Source organism: Gouania willdenowi, chromosome 16 (assembly GCF_900634775.1).
Source record: "Gouania willdenowi chromosome 16, fGouWil2.1, whole genome shotgun sequence".
Classification (NCBI taxonomy): domain Eukaryota; kingdom Metazoa; phylum Chordata; class Actinopteri; order Blenniiformes; family Gobiesocidae; genus Gouania; species Gouania willdenowi.
In genome coordinates this window covers 14,883,175-14,905,432 of record NC_041059.1, presented here as the reverse complement: position 1 = coordinate 14,905,432, position 22,258 = coordinate 14,883,175, and the positions used below count along the sequence as shown (strand labels likewise).

Here is a 22,258-nt window from a genome sequence, read left to right as displayed (position 1 = left end):
ATAAACAATTATTGTTATATTGGCGATAAGCTACATCTGCAGCTACAGGTCTTTGATAGAACATTGCTTTTTTTTTTTTTTTTTCAAAACACTAGAAAAAAAAATGAAAAAAGTTTTCCTGGGGGACAATTTATCAATTTAGACTTGCCATACCTCCAGATATAATGACTGTTCAGAAACCTAAAGGGAGTTTGTTTTCATGGTCATGGATAAACGAGGAAGAAGATATAGCAATTATTATTTGTACATACAGTACATACATTTTTCCCCTCCCGTTTGCAGGCCCTATCTGTACCATATGATTTGAACAGGTGACCCCTGACCCTGAGTCTCAAGTCCACATCTCAAACCTTTAGACCACAACTGCCAAGAAAATGGAAAAGGTACATTGGGGTCGACCTTCAATTAGGAAGCCAGTTCAACATATATTATTGAGTCTTTCTTTACACACTCCCAACATGCACCTGGCAGTGGCAAGCTTTGTTGCCTAAGGTGCGTGCGAATGGGTGTGACTAACAATGTAACTCCTATCCTTTTGAGACTCATCTGACTACAAAGCTGGATGAATTATTTTTAGAAAGAAGCCAGGTAGCTTTGCTAACTGACAAAATTGTAGTCAAAAATTACTGTTTTGAACATCTAAAATGACTGAAGCAGTTATTACAAGGTGGTTATATTGTTACTTTACATTACTTTTAAGGATTAAATATTATAAATCTGTGGCATATAGGCATTTTCAACTTGTTTTGTTGTTGTTGTTGTTGTTGCTTATCTAATTCATTATACTGTCCAATGGCAAGCAGTGTTGTTATGACAACAGAACACACTTTCACTTTCTTGGATGATTTGTAAGAAAATGTGACTTGTAATGCATGTAGAGTGGCTATGCCTCCCCTGGGAGAGGAATCGGATATGTCAATTATGATGTGTGATCTTTTTTTTTCTTCTAATCTTTGTTGTTATGAAAACACAAGTCTAATCTAATGGTCTGGGCATTTTTTGGTTGTTGTTGTTGTTGGTTTTCTTTTGGGTCATTTTTAACTGTTGAGTGTGACTAAAAAATTCTAAAATTGTGTGTGGTGGTGCTCCAAACAGCCAGCCAGATGGGGGGTGGGGGAGGTAAACACATTCAACCTTCCACTTGATTAAAAAATGAATCAGGGATAAAAAAAAAAAAAAAATTAAAAAATAAAAATCAAATACATATAAATCCAGAATAAATATATTGAAAAATAAACATGACTGTTTAAATAAATAAATAAAGGGCTAATAGAGACAAGAAACAAGAATTATTCTACTTTTACTCTACATATTTAAACCTAAACAAGCTATTTTAGTATGAAATTAATTACTAGTGTCAAACTGTGTGAGTGGTGCATGTGTTTGCCACGTCGTTGTGTGTGGTTCCACCTGAGAGAGGGATGGAGCAGGTAGTAGTCACGTGGTCCCACAGGTAGACTCCTACAAAAGCAGAGAGCTGTGCAGCCATTACTCCGCGATGGTGACTGCGGGAGGCTCTTCGTAAAAAAAAAAAACAAAAAAAAACCACCGAACCTGGGATTTACGCGGCTCTCCTTGGCGCTCAGGTGTTTACGTGACGGTGTTTCTACCTCCCCGTCCTACTTGAAACCCGTGTGGGGTCTCGGGCCTTTAGTTTGATCCCCTTATTGTCTCAGTTTTGTGCGCGTTTTTTTTTTTTTTTTTGCTGGCTGAGCTGGAGCGCAGATGACGGCGCAGGTAGACTACCTGGTGGTGCTTTTCACCGCCACATCTGGCGCCAGCGGTGAGCTGCTGGGTTCTGACGAGAAGGAGCTGGTTCGGATAGTTTGGCAGCTGGTGGACTTAACAAACCAACAGGTAGGAGGAAAAATAATCACTTGACTATCATTGTTCTTTCAAATATGTTACTGTAGTTGAAGAAACTCCAACTAAAACCAAACAAGTTGATCTTTTGACTTTGATGTGCTTTGAAAACATATTTTCTGAACTGAAGTAACACAAAGTGTGGAATACTTAATTGAAACTTGTTGTGTTATCACATAATAATAAGCTCCTGTTTTTATTTTCTATCATTAGGGTGACCCATTTTGTAAATAAAATGATGTTTACCAGGTAATTTTCTTGTCCCATGAGTCTAACTATGTGTTCTACTCATTCCTTTCTCTCTGAACCAGTTGGGCCAGGTGAATGAGCTCCTCATTAGGCCTGACCCTTCAGAGCTAACAGAAAAAGAGGAGGAGGAGGATGTGGAGGAGGAGGAGAGTGTGGAAGAGGAGAGCGGATCCGGGGCCGACTGCATCTCTACAGCCACAAGTTTAGAGTCGGCCCTAAATATGGTAAACATCTCTCTTCAAAGTCACTAAAGATATAATGACTATCTATCACTATTTCTATAAAGGCCTACTATCACAGCCCTGGGCCCCCACTGACCCACCCCCATCACCACCTTTATAAAGGCAATGTTACCTGCAGCACTTGTATATTTATTTATTATTATTGTTGTTGTTTCTGGTTTGTTTTTGGTTTTTTGCTCTTTTTTTTTTTGTTCGTTGCACCAACTACCAAGTTAAATTCCTTGTACTGTTTTTATTTTAAACTGTGCTTTCTCATTCTCATTCTGAAATCTTTACAGTGCACTTAAGAATATCATTTTTGCTCAAATGAGCTCTGAAAGTTTGACTTGTGTCTTTTGTAGTTTCATCTACAGCTGACTAACCAGGTGAACAGCATGGGCGCAGGCACGTCAGTGTGTTTGTGTACGGACGGGCAACTTCACATCCGTCAAGTGATTCACCCGGAGGCCGCGAGCAAGGTGAGCGAGCAGGGAGGGTGAACGCCTTGCAGCCAGGGCGGATGTTAGCTCACCGACTGCACAAAGCGTCAGTGCTCACATGGAGATGTGCTGTGCCAGCACTGTGCTTCTAGCCCACTTTGAGATGTTATGACGAAAGTTGAAATGTAGGAGCGAGGGTGAGAGCGAAGATGTGCAAACCTGTTTACTGACACACGCCCATGCACATAAAACTTTGCCACGCGATGAAGCAGAAGAGGTACACCCACATGTTCTTAGAGCTGTGTTAAGACATGTGTCAGTAGAGAGCAGGCTCTGCTAGCCTGAGCAAACATGAGTATATGAGAGCAATCAAACCACAGCTGGAGATGAGCCTCTCCTTCACATTTGATTTCCTCCCCCTGCAGAACATCCTGGTCCCAGACTGTTTCTACTCTTTTTTTGACCTGCGGAAGGAGTTCACGAAGCACTTTCCTACACCTGACCTCAAAGCTTTTAATGTGTACGTCATGGCGGAGTGTATCCTTCACTGTGTTTCAAGTTATGTTCATTGTTTGCTTTTTTAGTTTTCTGACACTATTGTTTGTTTGAATACCACTGTCAAAAATGGTCCAGATTGACATTAAATGTTTACCAGTCCTGGGGTGGTGGCTGCAGGGTGATACGTTTTGAAACGCAAATAAGGAAAGAATAGCAGCACCTCGCTAAGACCTGGTGAAAGAGTGTGTGTGTTTAGCCAACAGTGCAAACCCCACACACCCACTGCAGCAGGAAAACTCTGTGAGCCTCTCATTTGGAGATAAACGTCTTCATTTCACATCCCACCTTGGTTATACACGTGTAACAACGCTTGGTTTTGTTTTTCTGACTTCACTGTTGGCCTTTCTTAACTGTCCCTCCTCAGCTCTCAGTATATCTGTGGATGTCCCCATGTTGTGGGATCCCTCAGCCATAATGCCTCCAAAGGTAGCTGTGCAGCAGGTCCAGCTAATGAGCAGCATTGTCCTTGCACTACTTTCTGAGCCAATGTGTAAGTATAATTATCAGTTTATAATGAAAAGCAGATTGCGAGCCTTTAGAAGCATCCATATGATCTTCCTGACACCTCTTTATAAAACGAACAATAATGCAGACTTCTGTTGAGGAAACGTAGTCATTATATCTGTTGGTTGATGAGCCTTTATTACCATTTTAAATATATATATATATATAAAGTATGGCTAGTCAATGGCACAGTGCATAGAATTGCCGCCTCATAGCGATAATAGCAGGCAACTTATAAAACTGATAACAATAGTAAACAAGGCACTCAGAGTGTAAAACCTCCGCCAAGCGACAAATATATTGGCTAATCAAAGCACTATGATCATTCACACTCTAAAGGCTCTAGCACGTGGCTGCACTAGACCACAAAACAGAAAGTAAAATGGAACTTATGGCTGGAGCAGGGAATGCACAAAGTCACCAGCAGGATGTGTTGTTGAACCAGCTCAAACAGCTGAACATAGGGATTTATTGATTTAAAGAAATCACAAAAAAAATCCCTGATCCAGATCCAAATGAAAGTTGCATCAAATTCAATTCAATTCAGTTCAACTAAATTCATATAGCGCAAATTACAACACAGTCATCTCAATGCGCTTAACAAAAAATGTATTCATTCATTTTTTTAGTTAGACTGTTCAAATACGAATAACTTAAATAACGCCGTCAAAAACATAACCTCCTTGGCGGAGGTAATAACATTAATATAACAGATTAAATTCAACATAATGGGGCACAAATAAAGGCAAAAGTCTCCTTTCATTGACGAAGTTAGATAGATGAGAGGCAGCCGTGCAGAAGTCCTGGTCGTCCATCTAATTCTGAGGAGGCTGAAGCTTTCAGAGCCGACGGCTTGGTCGGATATATTGGGTTCAAGGAGGTCCTTTAGTACAGGGTGTTGCCATGGCAGCAATAGTGGGTGATAAAAGCAATGGATTCTATGGGTCGTGCAAGGCCATTGGGAAAAAATGGAAAATAGATGTGACTTTTGCAAGATCAGCAATCTTGCAAAAGTCCTTAGGACACATTGCAGCTTTTTATGTTCTAAGCAGGTCACTCAATGAGCAGGGCATGACAGTAGACAAGCCTGAAGAACACTAAGGTGCCTTTTAATCTCTACAAGATGATTTAGGTTTAGCAGGATTAGCAAGTATAGAATATAGATGGAAAAGGAAAAAGTGACCGCCTTGTTTGTTAGACAAAATAGTTCATGACCTGATAAATTGAGTAACAATAGAACAATTACAATTTGGGAGAAAAATTCATGTTTAAATAAGAGAAGAAAAGTTTTCTCTTGGTCACAAACTGATGTGTTGGTTTTGTTTAAAAGTAGACTTAGACTTAGACTTTCTTTATTGTCATTAAATCTTTACAGTACAGATAAGAATGAAATTTTGTTGCATTGGCTCGTATTGCAGGATAAAAAAACAGCAGTAAGTATTTACATAAAGTAAGGAGTATTTAAAAAAAAAAAAAACAAGGTGCAGATATAAATAGATTTTAAGAGGAAAAGCTATGTTTAAGATTCCTATACAGATAACTGTATTGCACAGTTTTGTTTTTGAATTGTCTATTTTATCAGTCCTGTGAGGTTAAAAGTAGTATCTTATTACGTCTGCTAAGGAGGTAAAATTTTCACTGCTGTTTATTTATTTACGTGAAAAGTACCTAATGGAATTTCAAAAAAAGAAGAACCTTGTTACAACATGGAAGATTCCATTAAATGTTGGAGGGCGTCCAGTTCAATATACTAATTCTGGATCAGTTTTTTAATAAAAAACCATCCCTCGATCAATAAATGTTCATCTCTGTTTGTAATTGACTAATCTGTATGAAATTCAACCCATCTTTGGGTGATTAAACCCACTGAGTTTAATCCAGATTGGACCCCGGTTGCGCATTTCATCATGATCTTTTGGAAAAAAAATCCCCCACACATTTACACCTACTGTATTGTTATTAACTCACATTAGTGATTATGTAAAACTTTATTAACCCACCTCATTTTGTTCCCACCACAGGCCACATATTCACAAAGCCAGAGAGAGTACTAGAAAAGTTCGAGAGCGGTACATGGTGAGAAACTTCATTTCAAGGTGAACCTCTTTATGCTTCACTGTCTGGTGATAATTTTGTGTATTGTTGTGTGTGTGTGTGTGCAGCAGCAAGATGGAGAAGGTGTGCGACAACACAGTGATCAGAGCCAGAGGGTTGCCATGGCAGTCCTCCGACCAAGACATCGCCCGATTCTTTAGAGGCCTAAACATTGCCAAGTATGTTGTGTATAGAAGACTTTGTTTTTAATCGATTGTGATGATTCACCACGCGGTGGAGGGCTTTACCTGTCCGTGTGTTTTATAGAGGTGGAGCTGCACTGTGTCTCAATGCTCAGGGCAGAAGAAACGGAGAGGCACTTGTCCGGTTCGTCAGTGAAGAACACAGAGACCTGGCACTGCAAAGACATAAGCACCATATGGGCAACAGATACATAGAGGTAACTGTGCCTAACCAGTAGTGTACATCATTTGTATAATATTACAGTATCTTTCTTTGTAGCTACACCAGTTGTGCCATTCAGTTTTTTCTCACTAACTGGCAGGTCTATAAAGCAACAGGAGAGGACTTTTTGAAGATAGCCGGCGGTAAGAAGACACAAACATGCAAGTAAACAGAAGTAGTTTCATAGCAACAGGTACAATGTGTTATTGCATTGTTACACATTTGTAAAGATTGGGGATATTTAGCACTTTACAGTCGGTAAGCCTGAAACAGACTGTCCTCCTGTACTCCAGGGTGTACTTGGTCTTTTAATAGATGTTTACTGAGATACAATCTTGCAGATTTGTCAGACACTGTACAGGATAAAGCCGGTTCAGAGAAAGAGAGTCCAATAAATTCCCATCTATTGCTCTGGTATTTACATTTATTCTGATGAGGGGTTTTAGTTGCCAGGGAACATCCTGGACTCGTCACTAGTCGGTCAAAGGTTTTTAGAAAGGTTATCTGTTTTTTAATAACAAAATGGTTTCTCATCTTTAATTGGAAATACTTTAGATGTTTTTTGAAGTATCTTCTGTCTGAATGGCATTTTACTTTACTTTATTTATGTCACTAAATTTAAACAAATGTCAAAAATGGCAGTGGTGGCAGGTCCAACAAGAAACACACATAAACATTGGCAACGGCTCAATTACGCAATTGCTGCAAAAATGATACACATGGGCCGACATGCATACCATCCATATTTACTTCATCAAAGTTTGCAGGCAGTGCGTGATGTTAAAACTCTTTCATTATCCTTACAGACAGGATTTTTAATGTTGGTGGGGTCAAATAATTTCACACGGTTAAGGGAAACCTGACAGTGTTAGCCTCAGCATTACAGATAACCCCTTTAAAACACAAAATGGACTCTAGTCATAAAGACAGAATTCTCCACTCATGGCCTTTGTGCATTAGTTATTGTTCATTGACAAGCATCTGAATAAATTTAACAGCAGTAAAAAAGCAAACCTTTCTTTGTCCATTTGTTACTTTCCAGCCCACTTATCAACTCTGAATGCTAAAATCCTAATTTTCGAAAAAAAAGAAAAAGAAAAGAACAGCAATGAGTCAGCTTTGCCATTCAGTGACATTTCTTTAAGTTACATTAACATTAGTGAGGGCAGTAAAGCTTTCATCGGTGAGCAAGTCATTGCCTCACTGAATGTGCCTTTTTTTAAAAAATGATTTTACTTGAGCAACAAGAGCCAAGCACCAGAAATAATCTAATATTTCAGAATGTTGAAGAGAAACTCCATGAAATAGACTATATCACTCACAAACATCCGTTCATGTTCTCCAGCTGTGAAAGTTTCAACATCATAGAGACAGTTTACTCAGACTCAAAGACAGACTGCACCCTGAATGGTTTGTCAGTCCCTTGCAGGAGTAACGCACAAATGCACGATTGACATTCACTCCTAAAGTCAACTGAGAATTAATATGTTTTTTTAGCATGTATCTGACCTTCAATCCTCATCGACTCACCTAAAGTGAAGTACACCTTATAAGCCATGACAGGGGAAATAAATAGTCCTGATTATTTATTCATCATAACACCGTTTGGTGTCAGAGCTTCTCCAAAACTGTTGCTAATGCCGAATGTGTGTGGTATCATAGTGCATTTTGGGAGAAAGGTAAAGCATCACCTTAATAACAAAAGTGCCCAAGTCATTTTTTTGAGCTATTTTGAGCTTTTACTTGTGATTCCTCAGCATGTTAGGGTGACAACATCATGATTCCAGTAAGTTCATTTTGTCTTCTTTTTTTTTTTTTAAATATATGTTACAGTTTTGTTTATTCAGACAAGGTTTTTCAGGGAATTTCACGCCCCAGAAAGAACTAATAAGGTCACATTAAAGCCATCAGAAAATGTTTTGATGCTTTCCTCATGAGGGAACTCGTAGGGAGGGACACATCAAGGTATATCACCGCTGAGGAAGACTGGCAGTTGACAGTCAAAACATGTCAGGAGATAATAAAAAAAAATCCTGAAAAACCTTGTCTGAATAAATGAAACCTTAACATATTTGACAACATCGTGGTTTGATCTAATAGATTAGCTACTGAAGCTAGTTCTGAACTTTGGATGCTTATAGTTCACAATGTATGCTGTCCATTACACAATATTGCGCAGTGTGATTGTGGTATTTCTCATTAGTGTATACTAGTAGTTAAAGGAAGAAACTCATCTTTAAACTAAATATTCATCCTGAAAAGTTTTGTGTTTTTTCTCCTTTGCCTCAGGTACCTCCAATGAGGTGGCAGTGTTTCTGTCCCGCGAGGATCAGATCATCGTGCGGATGCGAGGTCTGCCGTTCACCGCCACACACGAGCAGGTGCTCACGTTTTTCTCGCCAGCCGACGGCCTTAAGGAGATGTGCCCAGTGAGCGGAGGCAAAGATGGCATCCTCTTTGTTCGGTACCCGGATGGGCGTCCAACTGGTGATGCGTTTGTTTTGTTCGCCAGTGAGGAACATGCTCAGTCCGCTTTGAGGAAACACAAGGAAATCCTGGGAAAGAGATACATTGAGCTATTTAAAAGTACCGCAGCAGAGGTTCAACAGGTATGTCAGAGTGGGTTTACCTTGTTGTAGATACAATATGTTGCATGTTATCTAGTTGTACAAAATGACTTTAGGTATAGTCCATTTTTTTGCAATGTAGGAAATATCGTTTTCTTTTTATTTTCATTTGTAATAACTTGACTCTTTGGATTTGGATTCAGAAAATGAGAATGTATAGTTATCTGTAAAAGGTAATGACTCTTGTGGATCCAGTGAGTTATTAGTCTTATCTTTAACGTCTCATTGGTTTACAACCCATATACTGTACGTATCCGTGAAGAGTCTCTGTATGACGGGAAAGGTTTATTGGTCCTCTCCAGAAATGTAAACATACTAATATCCTATTGGCAACAAGCGAGCTCCTGTCCAACATTGCGTTACGCTTTGATGCAGCGTGCATTCCAAATTACAGAAGTTTGTCATAGTATCTGATTTAGATTTAAATACTGGTAATAATGTGTGCCCTGTTAATGTATTGCTGGTGTTATGAATACGTTTAGTGTGTATTTATTTAGTGGTGGAGAGGTTTTCTTGACTTTAGCCGGTAATGTCATCCGACCCTGTGGGTGTGTGTTTTAGGTGTTGAACAGGTACTCGTCGGCCCCTCTGATCTCTGTGGCTCCGGCTCCTCTGGTGACAATGCTACCCACCATGTCTCTCCTGCCCCCTCCTGGAGGGATGAGAAATTGCCTGAGGCTGAGGGGGCTGCCTTACACGGCAAGCATCGAAGACATCCTCACGTTCCTGGGAGAGTTTACACAAGACGTCCAACCGCATGGTGTGCACATGGTGCTCAATCAGCAGGTATATGAGCAATAATGCAGACATTTTTATTGACTGAACACAAAGTAATTCTGATGAACTTAGTTTGTAAGAGAGACTAAACGCGGGTGGGGTTGCCATTAGAGATGTCCAACAAACAATCGTCATGACTTTTATGACTGAGTACCTTCACAGACATCTTGACCTTTGTTACTCAACTCAACTTTATTTATATAGCGCAAATGACAACAAAGTCATCTCAGTGCGCCTAACAAAATATAAAGTCCATAGTAAGAAAAAGAACCCAACAAGATCCACATGAACAAGCATTCCAGTCCATGTTACCCTGTGATAACAAACTTTTTTTTTCCTCAAAGGGTCGTCCTTCTGGTGACTGCTTTATCCAAATGACCTCAGCAGAGCGGGCTCTGCTGGCCTCACAGCGCCTTCACAAGCACATGATGTCCAGTCAGCGAGGAGCCAACAGCCGCTACGTGGAGGTGTTTCCATGCAGTGCTGAGGAAATGAGCCTGGTGCTGATGGGAGGCTCGCTGTCACACATGCATACACACACACACACACGAAGCAGGAATGGGACTGGGCTCAGCCCGCCGCCATGTAAGTCCAGACGTAAGTGCTGCTGGGAGCTGGGTTTGCTTCGGGACTGCCGGGTAGGTGGGCTCCGGCCATGGGGGCAGATTTGCTGGTATTTTCTCCAATCTAGAAACCTTGATAGAAAGAGGGGGGACCTGTGGTTGAACTGCAAGGATTTAAAACTGTGTGGGGAATTTGTGTCCATGTGTGGGAGTTTGGTAGCCTTTTGTAATTTAGTGTAAATAAATAATCAGACTGCATGCCATGAGAAACTTTACATGTCACCTATTCCTTCATTTTTCACCTGTTCACTGATCGAACCCTGTAGTCAATTTCTTCAGTGGCATGTGTGTAACTCATTCCTAATCTTAATACTACTCAAGTGATTCCTAAACATCTGAAAGGGTTGGAAAAGTGTAAGCAAGACAGCCGGAGTCTGAATGAACTATTTTCTATTATTGAAATGGCTTACAGCTTTTTTAATCTGATCAGATGGTTAGCTAGGGTTGTGGGATTTAACCTCAAGCAGTTCGGCGCACCTCTGGTGTGTGTGTCTCCTGTGCTTGTCCAATCAGTTGGTAAGGTGGGCAAAGCTAAACGCTGGTGCGTAGATGTGTTTTTGTATTCCACTTCTCTGCTAGTATGTTTTGAAGACAATGCATTTAACTTTTTTTTTAAAGTACATTGGTTAACAATTGCTTAATATTATGTCAAAAGTCAAAGTCATCTTTATTGTCAACTTTTCAATATGTGCTGGACATACAGAAAAATCGAAAAAACGTTTCTCTCTGAGCCATCGTTTAAACTAACAGTAGAAATATTTTAAAATATGTACAGAATATAAAAGATTAAAATAAAAGGACAGATTTCCAAAAATATTCAGATACTGTGCAAGATGTACATTTCAAAAAACAACAGCAACAACAAAGGTTGTTGTACTGTTAGGTCTCCAATTTGCTGCAAAATTAGCTGACATCTCGAGTTTTAGACTTTATTCATTTTTAAAAAATATTCTGTGGTGTTTTTAATGAAGCAGCAGATTATTTATGTCCTCTAAAATGTCAAATGGGGGCTTCATAGATCAGACTTGTTTGTCTTGTGTAGCCTATAGATTCTCGAAAAGACACAAATTGAAGCTGTGGATTCAGAGCTCTCTGTTAAATGGAAACATTGTATGTTGGAGTCACCAATGAAAGGCTACTTGATCCTCTTTGGCAACTAGGATTGCCCAAAGTTTTGAGAATAGCAACCAAGCTTTTTCTGCCTATAGGTAGCACTGTTATAGAATCAGCTAATTATGGGTTTTGCGAGCTGCAAAACAGAAATTAGTTTCAAAAGTTGATGGTCTTTGGCCTCCTCTAGTGTCATACTGGCTCTAGTGGCCACATCTATTTCCTATGTTTATTCCTGATGATGGTATTGCACAACATTGGCTTTTCAGATCTGTGGCTGTGCAGAGCGACACCACAAACTTTGATGCACTACGTGTTCTGACAACTTTCTATCAGAATGAACTTTCTCAAGAACTCAAGCTGCTGCGGTTAGACTTAAACTTATGATCAGGTTCGCCTTCTCTGCTCATCAAAACTGCTGCTGGTTTTCCTTTCTTTTGGTTTGATATTGTCAAACGCACAGCAGGATCATTTGACAAGAGCTGGAGTTTTGGAAACTCTAGGAACCAATAATCCCAGTCAGTGGCTGGTGTTGAACTTGCTCAGATCTCTACAGTTCTATAGATACGTTTCCTGCTTCTAACGAGTCAAAATTGAGGACAAAGAAAGTCAAAATATTCTCACCAAACCTAGCTGTGATAGCAGTTGTTCATCCTTAATCAGTCCTAATGTTATGGCTGATGATGTAAGCAGTTTCATTTCCCGCTGCTGATGTGCTGTAGCTTATTAACAAATCTGAAATGGTCGACTGTTAGTGATGGAGCTTAAAAAGGGAAACTGTGTAGTACACATGATCCAGAGTTCCTGTAAAATACACACAGACAGGTGTTAGACTTTGTACAGGTGTTGATGGTCATTGTTTGCCAGTTTGCATGAGCTCCTTTCTCTAAAACAAACAATGACCAGGCTCAGAAATGTCAGTTTGATGTGCTTTTACTGTTGTTAATGTAGGTGTATATACTTTGTCTCTTGCTCTCTTCTGTTCTCTTCAGGTTTATCTCCACCCTCGTACTCTTTCACCCCTGCTCAACCTGTCCTCACCCCAGAGGCTGCTGCTGCTCTCTATCCACCCATTGGGCCGATGATGCTGGCCCCTCGTCCTCTGCCTCCAGGACACGCCTACTACCCTGCATCTGCTCAGCTGTACATGAACTACGCGGCCTACTACCCCAGGTAGTGTTGTGTTGTCTTTCCCACAGCAATTACAAAATCTGTTGGTGATATTCAACAATTTTTGGATTGTGAACCAAAAATATGCCAACTTTTAGGAGCAGAGAAGCAAGGTTTAACACACCTGCAAAAAGAGAAAATAACTGCAGACATTAAATTAAGACACAAACCAAAAACTTATGACATAACTAAAAGTAAAAAAGTGTGTCTTTAGCTTTAATTAATTTACAAAGCATTCCTGCCTAATATCTGGAGGAAGGCTGTCCCATAGTTTAGCACAAGAAGGTGAATACATGTTAACAATGTAATTTAAAAATAAGGTACAATGTTATTTACATTTTTCCATGCACTATGAAGTTAGCTCGAACCTGACAAGGAAGCCCATGAAGAAAGCCCCGCACATTTCCCCGCTATAGAATACCAGCAGCAGTGTTCTGCACCATCTCCAGGACTCCTAAACCTTTTCTTAGGCAAATCTGATAGAAGGACATTGCAATAGTCCAAGTGAGATGTTATAAAGTCATGGATGAGCACTTCTGCATCCTTGAAAGACAGGAATGATCTGATTTCAGCAGTCTTTCTGAGATGAGAAAAGGACACTCATCACCCCCTTAATGTCCTTGTCAAGCTGAAAGGTCAAATATTACACCAATGTTTTTCATTATCGCCGCAATATAGAACATAGTCATCCAGAGACAAAGTAACATTGTCAAAATAAGTAATGCAATTTCTGAGGTCTAATGAGCATCATCTCAGTCTTAGCAAAATAAAGGAACAGAAAACCAGCTCGTAACAGCTGAAAGACGGACCTTAAGTTTGCACAAGTCACACCCCTTTTCAAAGCTTTCCGGCATATATTATTATAATCATCTATGTTGCAGTGGAAACCAATTTTAAAAGAACATAATATCTGACTAAGTGCTGTAAGGTAGAGGAAGAAAAGCAGGGGACCCAATACAGACCCCTGTGGATCTCCATGCACAAGGGTCAGACAGAACATCATTAAAGAAAACACATTGAGATCCATCTGATAAAACAGACTTTAATCACACCAGCACATTGCCTGAGATGCAGAAATAATAGTCAAGTCTTGACGGAAGCACGATCAGAATCAACATTTTACAACAAGTCGTCCGTGCTGTCTCTGTGGAATGATTCGCCCTAAAAGCAGATTGAAGAGGCTAAAAGAGATCATTTGTAGTTTAAAAAGTGGATGAGCAGCTTTGAGAGCACTTTCACAAACATCTCTGATGAGAAAGCAAGGTTTAAAAAAGGGCTGTAATTATGTGGTGAGTCAGCATCTATTCAAGACTTCTACAATAAAGGTTTTATAGCCACATGCTAGAATAAAAGATTAAAATGGATGAAATATATGGGCCTAATGTAGAAAGGGGCTCCTTATAACCCACAATGACAGATGATTCAAAGAACAGGTTGAGTTTATCACAATCTTAGATCGTTTGGACAATGAAGGGAGCTCAAAGTCTGTTAATCTATTTCTAATAGGTGGAGTTTAGAGACTGGGGAAAGGACAAAAGAAAATCAGGCTTTATATTGAAATAATGCTGTTAACTATTTAAGATTCCCATGATATGTTGTGAGAAGTTTTTATGTAAAGGTGGTCAATCAAAGTCTAATCAGTAGTGCTGCTGTGCTAAGCGCTTAAATGGAATTTGAGAAAGCTCAGATGTCAGTATTTATTGTGAGCTGTAAACTTCTGAGTGACATGTAACTGGTATCATTTGCATTTTGGAGCATTGTGCCTGCAGGGCGATCGGTAATAATCACGAGTGAACTGATGCATATTAAAACTCATGCCTATTGCTCAATGAAACAATTATAATTTGAAATGGCCTTTTAAAATAATACTTGTTAGTGATACTTTAAAAATCTATATTTTTTAAGTATTTGGTGTTTTTGTTTTATATATATATATGAGACAGTTTTTAATGGTAAAGAAGAAGAAAGAAGTTGGGAATGGTGGACGTTTTATGTATGAAATGAATGTTTCTTTGTCTGATTATGTGTTGGGGTCTTTTTAAAGTTGTCCTGCTAAGTGAGAAAGCCTTTGTCTGTGGTAAAATGTGTCTCCATGTAGAATGGGTGGGGCGGGGCTGGTTAATAACTCAGTGCTATGTTATCAGGGAACTTGGTAAACATCAAGCGGCCTCTGTTTCTTCCCACTCCACTCTGTGTCATTAAGAAAATATGTCACTTGAAGACAACGCCCACAGTTGATCCCAGCCTTTGAAACAGTCTTGTGCTGTGGCAGAGTAACACTTTTAATACTTTTTAGTCTCAGAATTTCTGTTTTTCACACTTTTTTTTACTTCTTCAATGTCCACAGTCCACCTGGTTCGCCCACCACCCTTGGGTTCTTCCCCTCCCCCTCATCCCTCACCTCGCCAGCAGGTTTGGTGCGCATGCCAAGTCTGACCTATAACAGCAATGGAGTCAAGGAGATTATAAATGCTATGCAGGGATACCAGGTAAGAGCCCATGTCAGACCGACCAAAGTCTTGTTTATGTTGTTATTATACCTGAAGATAATCTGTTACTTTGGAGTTTAAATTTTTTCTCAGTATTGTATTCAAATCTTTCTCTGATGGGTGTGTATTGCCAGGCATCCACTCTGGTTACCCCGAGGCTATCAAACTAGTTTATCCTGTCTACTCTCCCTGCTCTCTCACACACACTTCTTTGCTTGCTCCAACTTGAACTGGACAAACTCAAGTATCTCTGGAAGCATAAACACAGAGAAGACTTTATGCTATGAGATAAATGTCGGTGTTGAATTTTCCATCTGTAAAGCAGCTCAGTCAATATGTTTATTTGTTTTTTATCTTTAAATCTCAGGTGTCGGCTTGCGTTTTCATGGCCCGCATGTTATTTAAGTTGGTGTTTGTGGCCGAACATGTCTCAGCCCCCTGTGTCTGTGATACCTGACCTCCCCCCCCCTCCCCTAACCACAGTACTCTCCCGAGGATGCCCTCGTGCACGCCCACGGGCCCATGCATGCTCACGACCCAGCCAGGACGTTGCTTACGCAGCCCAAAGAATGGGTGTGTATTTAAAGTGTCTGAGGCAGGTGGCAGGTAAGGATTGGCTGAGGTATCAGTGAAGGGGGCTTACTGTCGGACTGCAGTTGTAGCTCTGGAAGTTGTTCACAGACTGACTTTCTGTGTGTGAATGGGTCTTTCACTTTCTTTGAGCAGTAGAATGAGGAATTCCCTGGGACTTCTCAGCTGACTTGGTGGTTTGGTTTTGCAATATGATGAATCATTAAATCACAATATCCATCATTCCTCTTTTATTTCCTGTTAAACAAGAGTTCTACAGCTTTGATTGTTCTTCATTCCTCCACTCTTTATTCTTGCATTTATGTACGAATGATTTTTGGGCACAACTTCCCGTTTGATAGAAGAAGTTAGCATGAGCAACAGACAAATCTATAATAAAGGCAATTCTAAAATAAATGTAAAAAAAAAATCATATTTGTATTCTTACAACTTTGTAAATACAGATTAGACAAGTACATTTAGGGTTTTTGATGTGAACGACTTGAAGGGGAAGTTAGTGATCTGTGTGTGCAGAAATGCAAATTTAGCCATTCCATTATTTTCATATTTGCTCTGTTTATCAGCACAGGAAGTTGTACCCACAAACAGGATGTATTTAATCGGGGTTGATGAGGTCAATTGTTTCATATCTAACGCATGCATTTTTAAGTATCTGTAAACCTTAAATTCTGTACGTTTCAAAGGGAATTTACCATATACACTATTTCATTTAAAAAATAATGTAAAATCAGGAAATATTGATTTGTATTCCATTTAATCAAATATGTCAAATTTGATTGCCTCAAGCTCCATAAGGGTTATGTTAAAATAGTTAGACGGCATTAGATTTTAGTTTCAATCTTCCTTTTGAAAATTGAAAGGACTCTGATCTGTTATAATGTAAACTCAAAGGATAATGTGCATCAATCTGTATTGTACTGCTGTAGGACAGAATGATTCACTCTTCCTCCATTAACATTGATCAAATAAATCACACATTAGAAGCTATAAGAGCACTCTTAATGCAGTGTCTGTCTCAAATAAAAGAACCCTGAATAGGTCTACATCACTTGTCTTTTATAATAAACAAAAGTCTACTGACAGGGTGAGAAATATTGATATTTTAGTTGAAAGAGTAGTTAAGCTTTTTCAATATGAGATGATGAAAAATCTGTAGCAGCCACTTAAAAATGAAATGAAAAGCTTGTGTTGAGGGCCTGGGTTTTATCCCATGGATAATAAGTGCAGTGTAGTAACAGGTGATAAGTGTGTGCAGGCCTGAGGCGGTTCAGAGGGTGATGGGAACATCTGTTGAGGGTTTAAGGACTCCTTTTGTCTTACTTTTCCATCAGGTTAATTTTCTCCTTCCTGTCCCCCCCCCCTCCCTTTTTGACCCCCCCCCCTCCTCTTCAGGCTCCAGCAGAGTCCATCGCTCTCCTCAGCAGCAATCTGATTGGTCAGTCTAGCGCCGGCGACGCTCCTCTCATGACTCTCCCAGCTCTTGTGAACAAGCCGGGTCAGTACCTGGATCTCGCCCTGCTGTAGGGCCTCAAACAAACTCAAGGTCATGTGACAATATACTATAAGTCAAAGACTTTTTAAAGTTTAAACAAAAAATCTTTTAGATGTGTTATTTATATCTTTAGAAAACATAAATTGTTGCATTTTCTACCAAATTTATTGTGGCCTTAGCCAAAAAAATAGCATTTTTTTTTCTCATATTGCACAATGTGTATTTTAAAAAAAACTTTATAGAGATTTGTTTTCTAACCTGTCATGATGCTATAACCACTGTATTTGCAAGCCAAACTAAAGAAGAAAAACAAGTAGCAGTTGTAAAGTAAAACCCTTTCCTTAAGCTTTTCTGTGAAGAGTGAATGTGAGCGAGTGTGCGTTTGTGTGTACTGTACCTGTGTGAGTATTATGCATGCCTGTGTTGACACGTTTAATTACATTTTATTTTATACTACGTGATTGTATTGAAAGCTTTAGTGCATGAAGAAGTTAGTACACTGTTAAGATGTTTACATAATGCCAAAATATAAATGCACTGCTAATCAATAAACTACTGATGAATTATGATAGCAGTATGTTAACATGTGTTACACATGGAGCTTTTGCCACAGGCTCCACTTATTAAAATGTGACATTTCACTTGTCTTTAACCCCTTTTCTGTTCAAGTGGATGCATTTTTTTCATGGGATGCGTCCGTGTAGTGTTTTTGCTTTGTGTATTAGATCAGTCCTTCCTATCAAAGGGCAAGGCTAGCTATCTGTAACATAACCACAAAACTACAAGTTCCAGGACGCAAGCTATCAGGTTCGGTTATGTCAGGTTAATAACTGATTTTATTACATCATTACAGAAACCAAGTCAGTCATTTACTCTGATTGCAAATAATACAGTTTAGACATACTCTGACCCATTTTCATCATTCTTTAAAGGAAGCAAATGTATGAAAAACATGACTTGTAACATAAATTGTAAAAACAATTTCTCATTTGTTTCCCAGAAACTTGACTTTTGTGCTCCATGTTTCTGTACACGTGTCCTGTACATCAGGACTCTGCTCTATGTCAATGTCCTGCTGCAGCTGGACTGAAAATGCAATAAACACACAAATGGATGTTTGACGGCCTCCAGCTGTTTGATTTCACTGTTTGTCTCCTTAGTATTTAACGTGGCCTCGTTGTGGGTGAATCGCACAGCGTGCACTTCAGGAGGGTTTAGGAGAGAGGGAGCACAAACACGCAGGTGGGGCTGAAAGATGACAGGATGTGGCTCAAGGCAAAACTGTGGGAACTCCCTCACTGTGTCCTCGGTGACTACCCCTGCATTTCGTGTCTTTCTCTTTCACACACACAGACACATACGCTACAAAACAGGCACCATTGTTACTCTGATATTATTTGAGGGAAGAAAGTTTGAGTTTGAAGTGGAGAACTGAAGAACAGTGCAGAGCTGGAAATGGGGGGAAAAGAGAGTGGGAAGACAAAACCAGCTCTAACCTCCTGGAGGCAGGTTTTGTCATTGTGTAACACAATCTTGTGCACCCAAGCCTACGAGAGTCCTTTTAAACACACTCCCACTATACTATTAGCTACTGTGAAACTCAGCCTCCAATGCCCTCATTATCTGTAATAACCCTTAATCACTTTACCAACTGCGCTATTGTCTGTTGAGCAAAGTTATTGTGGCCATGCAGCGTAGACGTTGTTTCAATCGCTAGTGAAACATTTGTTTTCTAATAACTGGTGAAGGAAGAGCTTGTTGAAGCTGAGCAGAACTTTAAATATTTATGGTGTAAGTTTTTCAATTAGGGGTGGGAACCTCTGGGTACCTCACGATACGCGATACAAAAGCTCACGATAACGATTATCTCACGATATAACGATACTGCGATTATCGATGGTCAGAAATCAATCTAGGATAATCTATGACAAAAAAAAAGATTAAGTGGAAAAAATACAATTTTTATTTTATATCTCTGAAAGACAATAAATTGAGAAGTGTCCTATGAACAGTGACACTATTTTAGTGCAACATTTCTGTAAATAAGTGTTAACATACCAATGTAAATGAATAAGTATCTCCAATAGTGCTTTCTGTAAACAAAAAATAGGGTCTTTCTTACCAGTGACACCAGTATAGTGCAATGTTCCACTAAACAAAATAACAGTGACATAATTTCTGTGAAGACCTTCCTGCACATTTTAGTGAAAAAGCAGAAAAGGTTTTAAAAAAAAAAATGTTTTAAAAAATCAATACTTAGCGCGAGTATATTAATAATCGATCGTGCGAAAAAATATCACGATACTGTAAATCGCCGAATCGAGATATCGTCACACTCCTAATTTCAATATAGTTTATTCTAGTTACAGTAACAAGTAAAATACACACACGGGGGGCTAGCAGAAGAATCCTATGTCTGTGTCTCTCTGTGTATCTCTGTCTGTGTTTGCATCTAACTACTGTATATGTGTCTCTCTGTTCAAAAGAAAGCATGAACAGTTATCTTCATGGCGGGGCCCTCCTTCTTACACCATACAAAGGACAGGCTACTACAAACGGGATTTATCCATATATCACAGGGCAGTCGAGCTCTGCTCTGCTCAATTCCCTGATCTTGAGATTCCCTGATCAACAGCTAGTATCAGGGCCTACCAGAGACTAACATTAAAAAAATACACAAATAAAATAAAGAAAGTGTCAATTCATACGGTTGCCGTGCGGACAACCCCCGGTGCTATTGGTACGTTTACCGAAGTACACTTACGTAGCGTCTTAGGGTTAGGGTTAGATTATAACCCTATATCGCTATCATTTTTAGGGTTAGGGTTAGGTTTATTCTTAGTCACGTGACCTAAACTGGCCAATGACTGACCTATCACGTGACCTAAACTGGCCAATGAGAGGCACTGCATACGGATAGATTGTCGGTGTATTGATACGGCAACCGTACGGATAGCCACTGCCTAAAAATAAATATCTCACAATGGTTTGAATCGTTTTGATTTGAATGACAGAAAACTTGAGAAACTTCAAAACTTCAGGAAAAAAAAAGCTGCTGCACATTTATCCTGTTATAGAGTTGATGGTCAATTATTTGGTTGTGTTTTTTTAACCTGCGTATGGTATTTGAGGAAATAACAGTGTCAAACTGTTAAAAACCACTCCTTGGTTTGTATGTTTTCTTAAATTGAACTGTAAGATTACCGGTAATTCCTGTCTATCTGTTGCCTGTTGGACCTGTCTAGGGTGTTATTGGCTTTCCTATTGTACACTGTGACCATCATCAGAATACGCTAGAAGGTGGATGGATGAAATAACGTCTCACCGAGTCGATTTCAGATTGGATGTCTGATTAAACCACACTGAGGATATAAATATATACAACATTTGCATTAAAACTCATGCTAATTCAGCATCAGAAAGATTGTTGAGTCTCTGGAGGGTCACTTTTCCCACACAACACAAAACAATTTTAAGCAGTAAAAAATAAAGTACATCTGCTCTCAAAGCTCCGGCAGTTTTCATTTAGTCCTCCTTTATATGCACACGTTAGCAACATAATGCAAAGTGTTTTGAAGGTCTCTGGCACAAACAGTTGCAGAACATTTCTCTATTCAAGCTTCTCATATTGCCTTGAAGATGAATTATCTAATGTGAAATATTCAGTGGAGGACAGCACAAAGATGCAATTATATCTGACTGACTCACTTGGTTGCACCTGAATGGTGGAGAGGTGGTTCAGTTGGTATCATTCTTTTAGACAACATTCCCTCAAAGGGTGGGTGAGCAGTGCAATGAAAAGGGCGAGCAGGGCGAGGCCTGATCCACATTCCCCACGTCAAAGTAAAGAGCAAAGATACAGCCTGGAAGTTGTCAAAGTGATGATGCGGCTTTTATTAAGAACCAGCCAAGGGCAAGACATGTCAATGTAGACAGAGGCAATATACACACTGCCTTCAAAGGTGACGGTGACAAAAGGATCAAATACTGTTTGAAAGGTTCATCCTTATTGATGGCTTATGGATAATCATAAACATTTGTCATGAGATTGGCATTGGCATGAAAATCAAATATTTATCAACGGTCTCCTCATCAACCTGTAGGACAAAATCCATCCTGACATCTGAGTCATGCCTGTATTTGTCTCCTTCTAGTGGAAAAGGTGAGACTGCAGCTTCACTGTTTTTCAAGTCACGATCATGAGGATGTCAAAAAACAACACCAAAAATGATTGGTTCTGGTTGTAAAAATGATAGATTAATACACTGTATTAGTTAAAGGTGTATTTCGTTTAGAAGTGATTTAAACAGGAAGTGAATTTTAACATTCCTTATGCCTGGAGGGCTTAAACAGTCTCTGTCTGAAACACAGTTTGAGCATTTAAACTTAAACACAGTGATGATCACATTAAAATATGCCCAAAGGAAACTGGACAGTCCTTTACATGAACACAATAATCATGCAGGCAGAACCAGATGTATCTGCATTTTCTCTGTAAAGCCTTTGAGAGTTCTTTTTTTTTTTTACCGATTACAAAGTGTTGCCTCTCTAAAATAGCCTTTAAGCAAATATAACAATCAGCTTTATGCAAATATATACATATAACTGTTAGATATGCATGAAAATATACAATTTTTTTTTTCAAAACATCTTCCGACAATGATGTCACTGTGGTCACTGGTCAAGGTCTCAGAGTTCGGTCATTAGGAGAGCTCTGAGGATCTTTTCTCTGTCCACCCTTATTTCTTCTCCGCTACAGACACAAAAACAGAAAATAGGCATTTTTATTTTTGTTTAATTGTAACCTCAAACATTTTATCCAAGCAATCTTGATTCAAAGAACGCTTGAGGCTATTTAGCATGCTTCTCTTGGCGTTTTTTAAATCAGGGACAGCTTTTTTCAATACGCCAATATTGTCCAACAATAAATTTCTAATAGACCACTCCCCCTTCAATTAACTTGAGGTCACATTGTATATCAATATCCTTTATTTAACCAGGTAAAAAAAACTCATTGAGATTTAAAAACCTCTTTTACAAGAGTG

At 39.3% G+C, this 22,258-nt stretch overlaps 2 protein-coding genes across 17 annotated transcripts in view; one reads left to right on the top strand and one right to left on the bottom strand.

Annotated features, from left to right (window-relative positions):
- The first annotated feature begins 1,468 nt into the window (after nt 1-1,468).
- Nucleotides 1,469-18,332, top strand: esrp1 (epithelial splicing regulatory protein 1). Of its 10 annotated transcripts, none has more exons than XM_028469980.1 (16): nt 1,469-1,857; nt 2,175-2,336; nt 2,696-2,812; nt 3,199-3,310; nt 3,696-3,821; nt 5,857-5,911; nt 5,998-6,108; nt 6,197-6,329; nt 6,435-6,495; nt 8,624-8,943; nt 9,523-9,747; nt 10,083-10,323; nt 12,464-12,647; nt 14,989-15,130; nt 15,614-15,703; nt 17,114-18,332. In XM_028469980.1, the coding sequence occupies exons 1-16, from the start codon at nt 1,726-1,728 to the stop codon at nt 17,243-17,245; spliced, it is 2,343 nt and encodes a 780-aa protein (XP_028325781.1). In that variant the 5' UTR covers nt 1,469-1,725; the 3' UTR covers nt 17,246-18,332. The 10 variants fall into 10 exon arrangements, with proteins under 10 accessions (XP_028325781.1, XP_028325779.1, XP_028325785.1 ...); XM_028469978.1 differs by having other exon boundaries at nt 10,083-10,335; XM_028469982.1 differs by having other exon boundaries at nt 1,470-1,857; nt 6,435-6,477; nt 10,083-10,335.
- A 2,320-nt stretch (nt 18,333-20,652) lies between these two features.
- Nucleotides 20,653-22,258, bottom strand: part of epb41l4b (erythrocyte membrane protein band 4.1 like 4B) — a 30,929-nt gene continuing 29,323 nt past the window's right edge. For all 7 annotated transcript variants that reach the window (XM_028470357.1, XM_028470358.1, XM_028470360.1 and 4 more), the window contains one exon: nt 20,653-21,966. In XM_028470357.1, the coding sequence (XP_028326158.1) occupies nt 21,903-21,966 (64 nt within the window). In that variant the 3' untranslated portion in view covers nt 20,653-21,902. The remainder of the gene's footprint in view (nt 21,967-22,258) is intronic.

Coding starts and splice junctions, on each gene's coding strand:
- esrp1 (XM_028469978.1), top strand. CDS start 1,726: ATGACGGCGCAGGTAGACTACCTGGTGGTGCTTTTCACCGCCACATCT. Junction 6,496..8,623: donor CGGTAAGAAGACACAAACAT/GCAAGTAAACAG, acceptor CCTTTGCCTCAG/GTACCTCCAATGAGGTGGCA. Junction 8,944..9,522: donor CCGCAGCAGAGGTTCAACAG/GTATGTCAGAGT, acceptor TGTGTGTTTTAG/GTGTTGAACAGGTACTCGTC.